At 38.1% G+C, this 15,270-nt stretch overlaps 1 protein-coding gene across 4 annotated transcripts in view; it reads left to right on the top strand.

The window, feature by feature from the left end:
• LOC131688993 (cytokine receptor-like) overlaps positions 1–15,270 on the top strand; it is an 860,358-nt gene that overhangs the window by 426,326 nt on the left and 418,762 nt on the right. For all 4 annotated transcript variants that reach the window (XM_058973707.1, XM_058973708.1, XM_058973706.1 and 1 more), the window contains one exon: positions 12,292–13,202. In XM_058973707.1, the coding sequence (XP_058829690.1) occupies positions 12,292–13,202 (911 nt within the window). The remainder of the gene's footprint in view (positions 1–12,291; positions 13,203–15,270) is intronic.

Consider the following 15,270-nt stretch of genomic DNA (forward strand, 5'->3'; position numbering starts at 1 on the left):
TCAACTTGCCTGCGAATAAGCCTAAAGCTCTTTACCACATTGGATAAGAAACTTTAGTTTGTCTCTGAGTTTCAGTCGTCCAAACATGGTTTCGTCTATATAAGGACGGCCGAAGACTCGAAATCAAAATTGCGCTACCGCTAGACAGTTGCATATCAGATGATATGAGGATTCACAAAGATCACATGAAAAAGACTCAGCGCGCTGAATAGTTGCCATGTGATAATTGAGTTTGCAGTGGCCGTTCAAAGCCCTGGTCAGCATGCCGCAGTGGAGCTTCGAAAAATGTAGGAGATTTTTCGAAATCACTGGGCACGGTTGTTCTAGAATTGTAGATTTCTCCAATAATTGCGGTGCTCGGACGAAGCCCAGGACCGTATTTTTCCCTTATCCAACTTGTCGAAATTGGCAGCGCGGGCTCAGGACCAACGAAATCAATCGCTGAACCTGCCCTGGCCAATTCGTCAGCCCATTCATTTCCAGTAATACCGCAATGTGCGGGCACCCAGACAAGGTAGATAGTGTTGACAATGCTTAGTTCTTCGATTTGGGTTCGGCACGCGATCACTAGCTTGGACCAGGATTTGTCTGAGCTAAGGGCCTTGATTGCAGCCTGACTATCGGAGCAGAAGTTTATAACTTTGCCGGACAAACTCAGTTGAAGGGCCGTTTGTACTTCGCACATAATCGCAAAGATTTCTGTTTGGAATACAATACAGTATCTACATAGTGAGTGAGATTGTTCCAATCTCATTTCACGACAGTAGACACCAGCACCAGCACGTCCATCAGAGAACCGTCAGTGTAACAGACCACTTGCGTTTGTTGTTGTCTTTCCATATAGCCAGACAACCACTCATCTCGAGAGGGAATCTTCACATGGAATGTCCTGTAAGGAAAGCTACATGTGAAAGTGGTATCGCTTGGCGCAAGAATATCTTCACCCCATGTAACCACAATCGTGTATGACTGGTAGCAAGATCAACATGGTTACTGTTCCAAAGCCCAGTAACCTGCAGTCTGTATGCACATGATAGTGTTTCTTGTTTGAGGTGTAATGGTTTGATATTTAGAAGTGCCTCAAGAGCAGCAGTCGGAGTCGTGGTGAAAGCACCAGTCAACGCCATGAGCGCCATTCTTTGCAAATGGTTTAGCTTTGACTGGACTGTCACCACCTCTCCCCTCTGCCACCACACAAGGCATCCGTATGACAGTATTGGACGTACAATTGTCGTGTAAATCCAATAGATGTATTTAGGTTCGAGACCCCAGGTCTTTCCAAAAGTTCGTCTGCACTGCCCGAAGGCCATGCACGCTTTCTTGACTCTGAACTCAATGTGAGCAGACCAATTCAGTTTGGAATCTAATATGACTCTAACGTATTTGACTTGATCTGCACACAGCAGCTCAGAATCAAAGAACTGCAAGGGACTGACCCCGGTTGTTATTCGCTTCGTGAATAGACCATTGAAGTTTTACTTGGGTTAACTGATAGTTTAACTTGTCGACACCGCTGTTCAACAGCTCTTTATGCCTGTTGCATTAAGTCAAAGATTGTTCCAATGCAAAATCCAGTAATTAGTATTTGGTAATCGTCAGTAAACCCGTAGGTTGGAAATCCAAGCTCATTGAGTTTCTTCAACAAGCCGTCAGCTACCAAGTTCCATAACAAAGGTGACAGAACGCCGCCCTGAGGACAACCGCAAATACTCAACTTCCGTATCTCAGCCTGTCGCAGTGACGAGCAAAGTATGCGGTTACTAAGCATTGCGTTTATCCAACCCGAGATACATGCACCGCGCGTCGCTTCCAGAATAGCCTGGAAGGACACATTGTCAAAAGCACCCTCAATATCTAGGAATACACCCAAGCTAGATTGCTTGAGCGAGAAGGCTTTCTCAATGTTGTAAACAACATCGTGGAGCCGAGTTTTCGTGGATTTCCCACACTGATATGCATGTTGCATTTTGTGCAGTGGATATTCAATTAAACTAACGTTCCTGATGCGATGATCGATTATCCGTTCCAAAGCTTTCAGAAGAAAAGAACTTAATCTGATAGGCCTAAAACTCTTGGCTTCATCATAGCTTGAGCGCCCCCCTTTGGGAATAAATCTAACAGTTATTTCTCGTCATGCTTTCGGGATATACCCGGTAGCAAGAATGGAAAGCAAAATCTTTTTTAAGACATGTTTAAGAATATCAAATCCCTTTTGCAGTAGCACGGGAAGTATTCCATCTTTTCCGGGTGATTTGTATGGAGCAAAGCTGTCAACGGCCCACTTGACCAATTCAGTGGAGACCAATGTGCGTGCTAACGCCCACGAGTCCGAATCACCAGATTGAGATCTGTGAACATTGTTCAGCTCCGGATCGATACAACCTGGAAAGTGTGTGTCGAAGAGACAATTAAGAACATCTTTTTCGTCCGTCACATAAACACCATCTCTGGTTTCAAGGAGTTCATCTGAAAATCATTCGATTTGGAGAGAATTTTATTTAACCTGCTAGCCTCGTTCTGACTAGAGACATTAGTGCATAGGTTTTGCCAGCCAGCCCGTTCTGCAGATCTAAGACATTTCTTATATGCACTACGAGCTGACCTGAAAGCCCTGGAGTCATCACGCTGCCACGGGTCCAAGCTCTTCTCATAACTTTCTTCATTCTTTCAAGATCAGCCCTCCACCAAGGGGTTCACCTAGTCGATTTAACAGTACGAAGTGGACAAGCTTCTTTGTAGGATGCTAATATGAATGAGTTTGTCGTATCCACGACGTCATCTAAATCGTCTAGTTGACAAATTGTTGGAAAATATCCATGAAATTTAGTCGCCAAGTTTTCCAATAAAAGGACCCAATTTGGAGATTTAGGATTACGATATGTTACCACATTGAAGGAAAATGATCGAAAAATATATATTTATGATCGGATAGAGACGGTTCAGTTTCATTTGGAACCTGCCAATTTCCCAGTTCATGCAAAATTTTGTCAGAGCAAAGTGTTATGTGTAACACCTCCTCCCTCCCAGACCTCGCAAAAGTTGGTCGGTTTCCCACATTCAGAATATGGAGATTTGTACTACTTATGTACTCCATCAGTTCAAAGCCTCTCAGATTGATGTCTGAGCTGCCCCAAATGATGCGATGAGCATTCGCATCACTGCCGATAATGAGCGGAAGCCCATTTCTGCTACAATATGATACAACGCTTTTGAAATCATCAGAAGGAGATGATTCGTTATGCGGTAGGTATGCTGAACAATATATATATTTTTTGTCTACGTTTCCGACAGTCAGTGTAACTGTGACAACACAGATATCGCGAGTTGTGAGCTCCGATATAAGACACGCGTCAATAACCTTATTTGCAAGAATGCAAGCACGAGGCATTTCACGTGGGATAGTCATACCTGTCTTGTTGTAAGCAATGAAGGCAGTGTTAAGTAACTTTCCAAAATAGAAGTTTCCTTTATGGAAATACGGTTCTTGAACCAATGCTATGGAAGCTTTACCTTCCTGCATGAGTCGAGATAAATTCATAGTTGCTGTACGTTTATGTTGGAGATTGATTTGTGCTATTCTAACCATTGTTGATTAGAGAACTGTACATTTCATCTCCAACACAAATTGCACAACAACTAGAGGACACCAAGCGAGTTGGGATATTAACGCATTTAGCGAGCCATATCATGTTTAAATGGGACATGATCATTTGATTCCCACGATTTGCGAAGAAAATAATGGTCCACTGTGTCAGAGATTCGCATAACACAGTAAGGGCAAAACCCAAAATGCTCCGTGCGCGACTGGCATATTTTAGACCCTCCAGTCATTAAGTCCTCGGCACGGAACTACACCTTGACTTAGGGTCTCCTACTTTCAGTCGCCTCCTACGACATGGGAGCAGGACTCCAGTGGCTCAATTTTAGGCCGGATACCACACGGCTTCTGGGCAGGTTCATCTGTACACATCGAAATTTGATAATCGAAACTCAACAAAACTTCACCGAACTACCATCAGCCGAGAGTCTCAGCAAACCCCCAGCCAACAAAAATTCGGCAAAATTATGTGGATCATCGGTGAAAAAATCGGTGTGTAGAGTGAACGTTCCGCTGCGTAATGCTGCATACTGGGGAGTTCGCCCAACTCTTCCGAGGCTCCGTTCGCCATTGAGAATGTTTTAAACCCCCTGAACAATTTTACCCATAGCACGGGTCGCATGACACTATGGAATTGGGGTTACCTGTTTGGTGGATTTTTACCACTGGAACAGGTAGTCCGTAGTGTAATTCTTAGCCGGTTGAAACAACCACTACCGACACTACACGGCTTATCTAGGCTGTTCGGTGAAAGAAGCTGACATTGAAGGACAGCTTCCATATTTAGATGAGCGAACAGCCGCAGAAGGAAGGAAGGATAACGGGAGGAGAGGGATTTGGGCTAAGCGCTTATTTAAAGGCGGCGCTGGCTCGCCTTGTCAGGGCTGCTTTAGGGCATGTGGTATTTAGGCTTAGAACGTATAGGGCCCACTACCTCGTCCTACCCCACCCGCAGTCAGCCCCCGCTGCTGGTTCGGGTCGCGACTCATAACTAGTTGCTATCGCGATTAAGCATTATCCACCACCTATGACCCGCCCGGTTGCTTGCAGCTCAGCTTCCCACATAGCGTTCCTCCACCACCACGGGGCCCGGATTTTCACAAACTTAGTCACGAATGGAAGGTACAAGGCCATTGGCTGCTTTTGAATTTCATTTAATTTTGATTTCCGGTTCCGGAGTTACGAGTTGAGGAGTACGGTTACATAGAAAATCTTGTTATAATTTGTCCACATCGGTTTCTCGAAATTTTCTGAACCGATTATCACAAACTTAGTCTTAAATGAAAGGTACAACGTTGCCATCGGCTGCTATTGAATTTTGTGTGGATTAGACTTCTAGTTCCTGTATTACAGGATGATGAGTACGATCACGCAGAAAATCCCGATTTCAACGGATACTGCGATTAATGTATAAAGGTGAGATTTTTTTTCAAAAATGTGACCACAACTGCTTGGATTTGTAGTTCTATGTCACTAACAGTCATTCAAAGTCTCTTTGTCCACATTGACCACCATCGACGGATCCGGAAGCCCAGGTGGAAGTATCAAAGAATAATAATTACATCGGTTTTTCGGAGATGGCTAGACCGATTACACCAAACTTAAATGAAAGCTTTTACTACCCCGTAAACTGTCATTAGATTTAATTCTGATCCAACTTACGGTTCCGGTGTTGCGCGTTGTGGCATGCGGTCACATAGAAAATTCCGACTCAAAATGATACCTCGATGAAGCGATAGGTAAAAATTTCGCTAAAATGAATATATCTTTGTGTCAAGCAACTTGCATTAGCTGTTCTAGGTCACTGACGGCCAACCGAAGTCTCGTCGACCGCATTGACCATCATAGACAGTTCCGGAAGTGCCTCGGAAGAATCGCCACCTATAAAAATTAACAAACTCACATCAGTTTATCGGGGCTGGTGGGGACGATCTTCACAACTTAGTCCCAAATGAAAGGTATATAATCGCCATTTATGTCTATAAAATTTCGTACGGTTCGGTTATATGGTTCCGGAAATATATAGCGAACCCTCCGGTCACATATGAAATTCCTACATAAGCCGGAACAATTTTTTTTCTTAAGGGGACTACATGAAGTTTCAGAAATCGAAGCATCGTACTTTAGATGCCAAATATCTCCAAAATGCACGAAACGACTAGATATTATGGTATGTCGAAAACTTTTTTGGCTGCTATTAAATTTTATGTCGATTTGAATCCGTTTCCGGAGTTACGGCTTTAATCCACAAAAAGACAAGGGATCTCAGAGGCCCGGCTAGTTACTGTTCTCTAGTTTCAATTAACTTGTAATTTGATATACAAATGATCGAATGTTTTCGGGGCTCCGATTCTCTCACTTATAAAACGACAAAAAGAAGTTTACGATTTCGTTGGGTCTTAGGAGTGATGCTTCTTGAAGTCACAATTATAAGAGTGCGACCACATATAAAAACTGATACCACTATAACAGTCTAAATCACTAATGACGCCCCAAAGTCGCCTAGAAAAAATCGTGTAAATTTACGTATCCTGACCCCGGCATATACGAGCATTAAAAATGACTTACTTTTAAGTTTGATTGTAAGTTTACATGACGTTGTATTTCGTAAATCACGTAATTTTACTTCACATATAGCGTTTGTTCTGAATGGCAGTAAGTGTAATTTTATGTCATTAAGCATGTAATGTATATGTTTCATGTGAAATTAAACGGAGCACGGTAATATTTCGTGAATTACGGTTTGTTAAGTTCTATCATGTTTGCAATTACGTCAACGATAATATTCATATTTTTGCCTTTCTCATAAAGAAAGGATATGCAATCACTTTGAAAAAACCGAGGCCCCGAGGACCGAGTCTCATATACCATTCGACTCAGTTCGTCGAAATCGACAAATGTCTGTATGTGTGTGTTTTCAAATCTCACTCACTTTTCTCAGAGATGGCTGAACCGAATCGCTCAAACTTGATTTCAAATGAAAGGTATAACGCTCCCATATGCTGCTATTGAATTTTTTTGTCGATCGGACTTCCGTTTCCGAAGTTACGGGTTGAAGAGTGCGGTCACCCAACAAATTCTTATATAAAATGGTAGCACTCTGATGTCCAAATAATGTAATGCATATCAAAAAGGGTGCAAAATAACTCGGATTTGCGGGTTTAGATCACTAATGATCATTCTAAGCAGCTTTGACCGCATTGGCCACCTATGACGGTTCTTGATGCCACTAGGTAATTTCCAAGTTCGTAAGTTAATCTCACACCTGTTTCTCAGGTAATTCTTCACCGATTTTTATAAACTTGGTTTCAAATGAAAGATACAATACTTCCATGGACTGTTATTGAATTTCATTCGTATTTGATATTTGGTTCCGGAGTTACAGGTTGTTTATTGCGGCCACATAGGAATTACCCATATAAACCGATACAATCGTAATACTTCAAAGGTTAAAAATCCATTTCTATTTGCAAGTCTAGATAACATTATTTCTATTTACAAGACTAGATCACTGATGCCCAATCAAAGATTCTTTGAATATAATGTCCACTATCAACAGTTCCGAAATTTTCGGGCTCTGGACGTATTTCAGAATTAGTCACATCGATTACTCGGTGATGACTGAACCAATTTTCATAAACCAAATCTCAAATGGTGGGTATAATATGCGGTTGGGTGTTGTATACTCCATCAGCCCCCTCTCAGCTTCCCCTCACACCATCTCTTTCTGCATCAACCCAACCCCCTCCCCTTTGACCTTCATTGTTTTCATCCGCCATATACATTTTTAGAGAATTTCGTCCCATAGCCATATATTATAAGTGAACTTGGAGTCGCTCAGCTCAAATTTGATGTCGGAAAGATCAGATCAATTCATCTTATAGTGATAAATTGATTTTATCACACATTTTATGATATAAGTTTTGCCAATAGTTGGTAATGAATACGAATGAGAACATAAATAAACTATCCAATTTCATTATCGTCAATTCGGTTCATGCGGATTAGATTTCACCGTACTTTAGTGAACTGTAACTTTTTTTACTACAAATTTTATATTAGATGAGAGAATCTATCGACAATATCTATAACTTTCAGCTATCAACTCGGTATCGTTTGTTTGTTCTTAGCTGTATTTTCTATTTAGGTATATTACTTTTTTACATTTTAACGACATTTAATTAGCTAGAGATTACTGGGTAGGGAAAGTTATGAAAATTTAGAGCCCTAGTGCTCCAGACGCCTTTCTACTACTCATGCGCAAATTAATAAGTTTTAATGCTTTGTTTTGCCTTATCGTCGACTATCAGGGATAGTACTTCATCAGCCTTTAACTTCGCAAACTCTGTAGCATCTTTTTAACAAACCGAAGCTTTTAAAATATTCTTCTTTAGTCCCTAGATATAGCTTCATAACCCTTTCCGATTATATAGTATAAATTTCGCTTGATAGGGGCAGACAGCGCAAAATTTAAAATAAAATTAAATATTGGATTTTTTCATATTAAGGATCTCTAAGATAAGAAAAATATGCTCAGGAAAAAATTTACTCGAATTCGACTTTGTTCGTCTGCTAGAGCTCATCAAACTACCAACTATCAAGTCATTAGAACAGGCTTAATATCGTACGGGCTTAATCTTTGTCTTCTGTTAAAGAAGGTCAACCTACACGATAAAGATGGATACATCTATCATTACCAGGACACATGTTAGTGAACTCGGGTGATTCGTAGTTATCCTGCCTAAGCTCGACCCTCATTAACAGAAGATAAAGATTAGGCCCGTATGATATTAAGCCTGTTCTAGTGACCCTACCACTTCTAGTTTTCCGATCTGTTTACTTCACATCCTTGCTCTCACTTGAGTACTATGGCTCTAATTTTCATAACTTTCCCTAGCCAGTAATCTCTAGCTAATTGAGTGTCGTTAAAATGTAAAAAAGAAAATGTGACTAACATAGTCGAAATAAAAAAGGAAAAAAGAAATTTATTTATTACTTTTTTTTTGTATTTCGATTATAATGGTTTTAACCTTAAGGTCATTCGCCTCTTTGGGTTAGAAAAATCTCTTATGAAAAATTTCTAACCCTATGTACGGGGTCGGGACTCGAACCCAGGTGCGCTGCGTACAAGGCAATCGATTTACCAACTACGCTACACCCACCCCCTTATTTATTACTTGTATGGACTTGTCAGCTTCCAGATTCGCCCAAATCTGAAAAAATCAGATCCGTTCAGATTTCGAAAATATATAAGTTAATTGATTGTCAGCTAATATTTTTTGCTGAATCAGTACTATCAATATTAGAAGTACTATTCGAACAGCATCATTTTGAATATAACCAAACATGCTTACCATGTTCTTAAAAAAATATTTACACAGCCAAGCTAAAATGATGAGCAGTCAACCGTTTGGCGAAGCTACAACCTGAACAATGATTTCACGAACAGTACTACTTTTTTTAGTTGATACCTCAAATCAATCGATCTATCAAATACGTCATTACGGTTTCGTACTACTCTGCAATACAGATATGAAATTAGTTTGGTTTAGAAACATAAATTATGTTTGGCTTTCTTATATATATTGGGAAATCACTTCAAAAATCGACCTGCCATTTGAGTCCCAGAGGGCCAAGTGTCACATAACGTATGCGGAATAAAATTTGGACAAAATTCAAAAGGCAATTTTTTGTAGAAAACCATTTATTAAATGTTCTCTCTGTATGAAAACATTTGTCAGCTTATTAACTTAATGTAGAAAAAAAATTGAGCCCATTCGAGAAGCTTTATGATAGTTTACAGGAACTTTTTGCAAAGGAGTCAAAAAAAATTATGTTGGCATATTCTTAATTTCTTTCTTAATTTTGACTATCACGTTTGTTTGTTTTAGGTCGAAAATTATTGGCATATACTCTCTGCTTCAAATTATTCCAGAAATCCTCATTTGGGCGAAATTTTGGTACATTTGGAGGTTTATTAGCCTTTGGTACAAAAAGTATGTCGTAATCCTCCAATGCGCCAAAACTTTTTTTTGGCACAATAGCTAGGTGCCAGATTGGGCGTTCGCTGCCATTTCGTTCACATGGTATCTCCTAGCGGGTCGAAATTAACACTGGATGTTTAAAATAAGTGTGCCTAGAGTATGACGTTTAGTATGATGCCTTGCAACCGGTTGCATTTTTGTTTTAATGCTGGAAGCGTTGTCCAAATTTCATTCCGCATACGTTATTATTCGATTCAAATCGTCGAGACCGCAAAATGTCTGTGGGTGCATGTGTGTATCAAATAAAGCCGCCCAATTTTCTCAGAGATGGCTGAACCGATTTGCACAAACTTAGTTTCAAATGAACGGTACCAACGCTCCCACAAGCTGCTATTGTTTTTTTTTGTTGATCCTACTTCCGGTTCCGGAATTATGGGCTGAAGACTGCAGCCACATAGCAAATTCCTATATAAACTTGCAACATGAAGATGTCTAAATGATGCAATACATATTGAAACGGATTTAACATTACTTGGATTAGTGGGCCTAGATCCCTGGCCACCACTTAGGGGGTGGAGATAGCGTAGTTGGTAAATTGATTGCCTTATACGCAGCTCACCTGGGTTCAATTCCCAACCCCGCACACAGGGTTAGAGATTTATCTAAAGAGATTTCTCCAACCCGACAAAGGGACGAATGACCCCAGGGGTTAAATCCTTTATAATCAAAACAAAAAAATTATTGGCCACCTATGACGGTTCTTGATACTCTCGGGTAACTATCAAAGTTCGTATGATAATATCACACCTATTGCTCAGCAAATTCTTAACTGATTTTTACAAACTTGAATTCAAATGATAAATACAATACACCCATTGACTGCTATTGAATTTCATTCAGATCTGACTTTTGATTCCGGAGTTACTACGGTTTCATAGGACTTTTTTTTTTTTTTTAATAGCCCGCCTCTTACCCCCACACCAAAAAGCTCACAAACGGAGCCCCCTGGTAGTGGACACATCAGTTCTCAGCGTACAAAAAAAAGGTCAGCACAATAAAACAAAGTTACGAATCGCGGAAACGCTGAGAACAAAAAAAAACAATACGAGACCGACAAAACACAAAATTTGACAAGAAGCTACGGCGAGTACCCAGCGGAAAAGAATCCTTTTAAGGCTCCCATCGCAGCTTTGCAGGAAGCTCATAATAATTTAAATTTATTTACTACTAATTGCTATAAAAAATGCATTTATCAATTGTTTTTATTAAAAAAATGTTAACCAATTATAGCTAAAGGAATAAGCTCGATTGGTGGTGAACGAAGTTTAAATTAAAAATTCTCCTATTTTATTTTTTAAAATTAGTTTCAATTTTGCTTGGAAACGAGTGCGACATGTTATTTGCTTTAAATCAGTAGGAAGCTGGTTGAATAACTTAGGTCCGATGAAAGAAATCCGTCTTTGACCAAGGTTCGTGGATACTCTGGAGTATAATAAATGATTGGCTTGTCTAGTGCTGTGAGCTCGAATGCCTGTTGTAAATTCTAGATTGTTATGAGCAATAGTATTATGCAAAGCATTTAAACCAAACTAAGGTACCGGGCATATTCCAGAATTAAAGTCACATCGGATTCGGTGATGGCTAAATCCATTTTCACCAACTAGGTCTCTCTCTCATCCTCTTTGACAGGTATAATCCCTTTTCCCTCTAACTGCATTCCAAAATATGTTATACGAAGACAACATTTAATTCATGCTGATTTATCCATTTAAATATTATATTTTTTGTTCCAAGGACGTCATCGTCAACATGTTGCTCATCAGGTTTGTGGCACTCGTGCCCTTGTAAATATGTGCAAAGTGTAATAAGAATGTAATAGACATTTTCACAAATATATTGAATATAACTTGCTATTGGATAAATGAAAAAGGCACAATTACACCATTAGGTGGATTAAAACAGGTTTTATCGAAATAATATTTGGCTAATTTATATGTTTTACTACTATATTGAACAATAAATAGGCGAAAAAGGGTAATCCACAAACAACAAGCTATAACTTTTAAAGTATTCAAAATAGATATTTGATGTCTCCAGTAAAGTTATTCGTAAAAGTAAGAACTACAAATTTGCTGAAGACATCATTTCAATTCAATCACTTCCAAGAAAATTTGTGAAAATATCAATCGTCCATATTTAATGATAAATATCTTGTTTGATAATAGTCCGATTTCAACAATCTATAGTTCGTTCGAAAGGCATTCGTATAGGCTGTCCAAAGATATATAAGGTGTTTATCTATGTCGTCAATTTCGGCAAATAATTTAAAAAAAACTGCGAAAAACACTATTTTTACACTTTCAAACATTCATATCTTGGAAACTAACCATCAGAATCAAAAACAAATTAATAGCGTTCTGTCTGGGTGATAGGCCTTCCATTTAAAAGTTGTTTGGATAAGATCGGATCAGCCATTGCTGAGAAACACGAATGAGAGTTTGTCCGTTACATACACACACAGACATTGTCCCAAATCGTCGAGCTGAGTCGATTGGTATATAAGACTCGGCCCTCCGGGCCTTGGAAAAAATCTTGAAAGTTTAAGCGAATTCTATACAGTTCTTTTATAAGAAATGTAAAAAGATCTTTCAACTCTCTTAATAACATATTTTCAAAAACAGTTCTATAACGATATTTTTTTGTTTTCAGATTGTAAACGAATCAACTATTCAGTTGCAAATTTTTAATTCATCAGTTAACGCTCTTCAGTATATATGCAAATTAAATAATACAAAAGGAGTCGACATGCGAAGCGTTTTTGTCGGATATAAACCATACAACGTGACAAACTTCAAATGCCGATCGGAAAATTGGCAGAAGATGAACTGTTCCTTTGAGCAAGCATACAATCCAATTCCGACGAAATATGATTTGAGCTTTCGGTTTGATACATCTCCTGTAGATTTCACATGTCCTCTTGAGGGACAGTTCAACAATACGTGGAAATGCTCAGTAGATTTAGACTCTTCATATCGACAATCACATGAGCTGTATTATTTTGTTTTAGAGTCAAGCAATGTATTCGGGAGAAATCGCCAAGACTTTATAATTAATAATTTCAACAATGTTATTCCCGAAGCACCGTCGGAATGTACTGTTAGTAACGTTACTTCGAATAGCGTAATGTTGCATTGGACAATTTCTTACAAGTTGCAAACGTTTAAAAGAGATTTCATTTTTCAAATTAAAATATTATCAAGTTTTGATAACAAAATGTGGAAATTCGTGAATGTCAGCGGGATACATAAATCATTGACTAACTATACACTACCACTCGAAAATCTGCAATTCGCTGATGCCCGATATGATGTCAGAATAAGAATGAAAACCGCAACCGCTGAGGATATCGAGGAAATGTGGTCTAATTATTCCAGTTGTTTATTTAACACATTACCCAGGAGACCAGATAGTCCACCAGACGTAGCCGTAGGAGGGTTTGAGATTAACGTGTACAATGATATTTTTGTTTACTGGAAAGAAGTGACCAAAAGCAAACACAACGCAGCGAATGGATTTCAGTATAAGATTACAAGCATCACGAGAAACGGAGAGCCAGTCAGGTAAATTTCAATATTTTTAGGTTCACAAGAAACACAACGATAATATATTTAAATCGTTAATTAGATGTAAAAGGGTTTGTTACAGTAATTGCACTGTTCAACACACGATCGAGGAGCAGAATGAAAAAAAGGCGAAAGTTTGGGGTCCCTGGTGAAGAAATTTTTGACAGAAATTGGAACGGAGTTTCACAGTTTCAAACCAAAGTTTGAATGAAGAATTAGGGGAGGGAAGATATCAATGAAAAAGTTCATCTTAAATATTCGCATAAAGTCTTACATAAAATGCTTATTACATAGAAAAAGGAATCTATTCATTTTTTTAGCTCAATCGGTCATCATTAAGAGGGTGCGGCGTTCTAATATTGATTTCAAAATATTCCAAAAAATCCAAAGGGGGAGCACATGAAATGTTGAAAATCGATTTTTTTTGTACAATATTAGCATAAAACATCAGCATCAAATGACAAAACAAACGAAAACTGCCAAAAACAAATTTGATTTTATTTATTTATTTTATTTATTTTATCATTGTTTGAAAAGAATTGGAACGGGAGTTCACAGCTTAAAACCAAAGTTTTGTGAAATTTTTAACAATACAATCTTTTAGATAAATCTGGACATTTATGATAGAATTTTCCCAACGACCTGGGCTTGGGAGCAGAACAAATATGAAGATAGCAGAGATTTGGGGTTCCAACTGAATCGTGAAGAAATTTTTGAAAAAATTGACGCGGGACTTCACAGTTTAAAATTATAGTTTTGTGAAAATTTAAAAAATAGCATCTTTTAGGTGAAAATGCGCATTTTTGATCGAATTTTCTCAACGAACTGGGCTTGGAGCAGAACTAGCAAGACGATGGCAGAGATTTAGGGTTCCAACTTAATCATTGTGAAGAAATTTTTGAAAAAAATTCGACTTCACAGTTTAAAACCAAAGTTTTGTGAAATTTAAAAAATTAACATCTTTTAGGTGAAAATGGGCATTTTTTATCAAATATTCTCAACGAACTGGGCTTCCCAAGCAACAATTAGAATGCTTTAAGGTTTTAAGTAAATTTATAAAGATTTTATTACAGTCGCTACCATTGCTATCGGTTTATAAAAGTAATAAAAATTTGCAGATAAGTCCGCTCTTGTTTATATCTTAAGGCTATCTTTAAAACCTCGATAAATCATATAGAAGAATATTAAAATAAAAATTCCCTTTTGCCTTATGTATTGCAGCTTTCGAGTGCTTAAAAAATTATATATCTAAAGCCACTACACTATAAAACCCTGTCGTCAATCTTAATGTTGATTTAATAACATTCTCAATATCAAGCCTTCCCCAATGCAGGGAAATTCGGTCTATGGCTATACTGGTGAAGAGTAACTCGATAGATGGCCATTATTATGATTGATATTGAGTCGCCATTTGTAAATACTTTTTGCCGTGAAATACTATTCTAAATAAAGAAACTGGAAACTATTCTAAATAAAGGAAGATACAATAAATTTCTGCTGCTCACTGTTATCTATACACTATGAGATTAGTATAGAACATTGTGGAGTTATTTTGTACATAAATTATGATGAATTAGTTGTTTTTATTTATTTATCTATTGGCATTTTTTGCTAGAACAGAATTATTATGAGAGCGAAGCTATACGATTATACGATTATCGCTATATTCACGACAAAATTTGAAGCGCATGTTCTTCATGATTGAAAAAGTTCTTACAATTCGCAAATTAACTTTTAGATTTTACTAACCTGATTATCAAAATTATTTAGCACGCACACTCGTGATTTTCACTAACAGATGCAAAGATGACGCTATATTCACGACAAAATTCGGAGCGCATGTTCTTCATGATTGAAAAAGTTCTTACAATTCGCAAATTAACTTTTAGATTTTACTAACCTGATTATCAAAATTATTTAGCACGCACACTCTGGTGATTTTCACTAACAGATGCAAAGATGACGTATATTTGTTTATATTTAAGCTGCCTTCAAAAGCAATTATAAATCAGAAAAGATTTTTTTTTATTCAATTCGTTTATTTGATAGGCACAAATGCGTTAGC

The sequence above is a fragment of the Topomyia yanbarensis genome, chromosome 3 (genome assembly GCF_030247195.1).
Source record: "Topomyia yanbarensis strain Yona2022 chromosome 3, ASM3024719v1, whole genome shotgun sequence".
In the NCBI taxonomy this organism is placed as follows: Eukaryota; Metazoa; Arthropoda; class Insecta; order Diptera; family Culicidae; genus Topomyia; species Topomyia yanbarensis.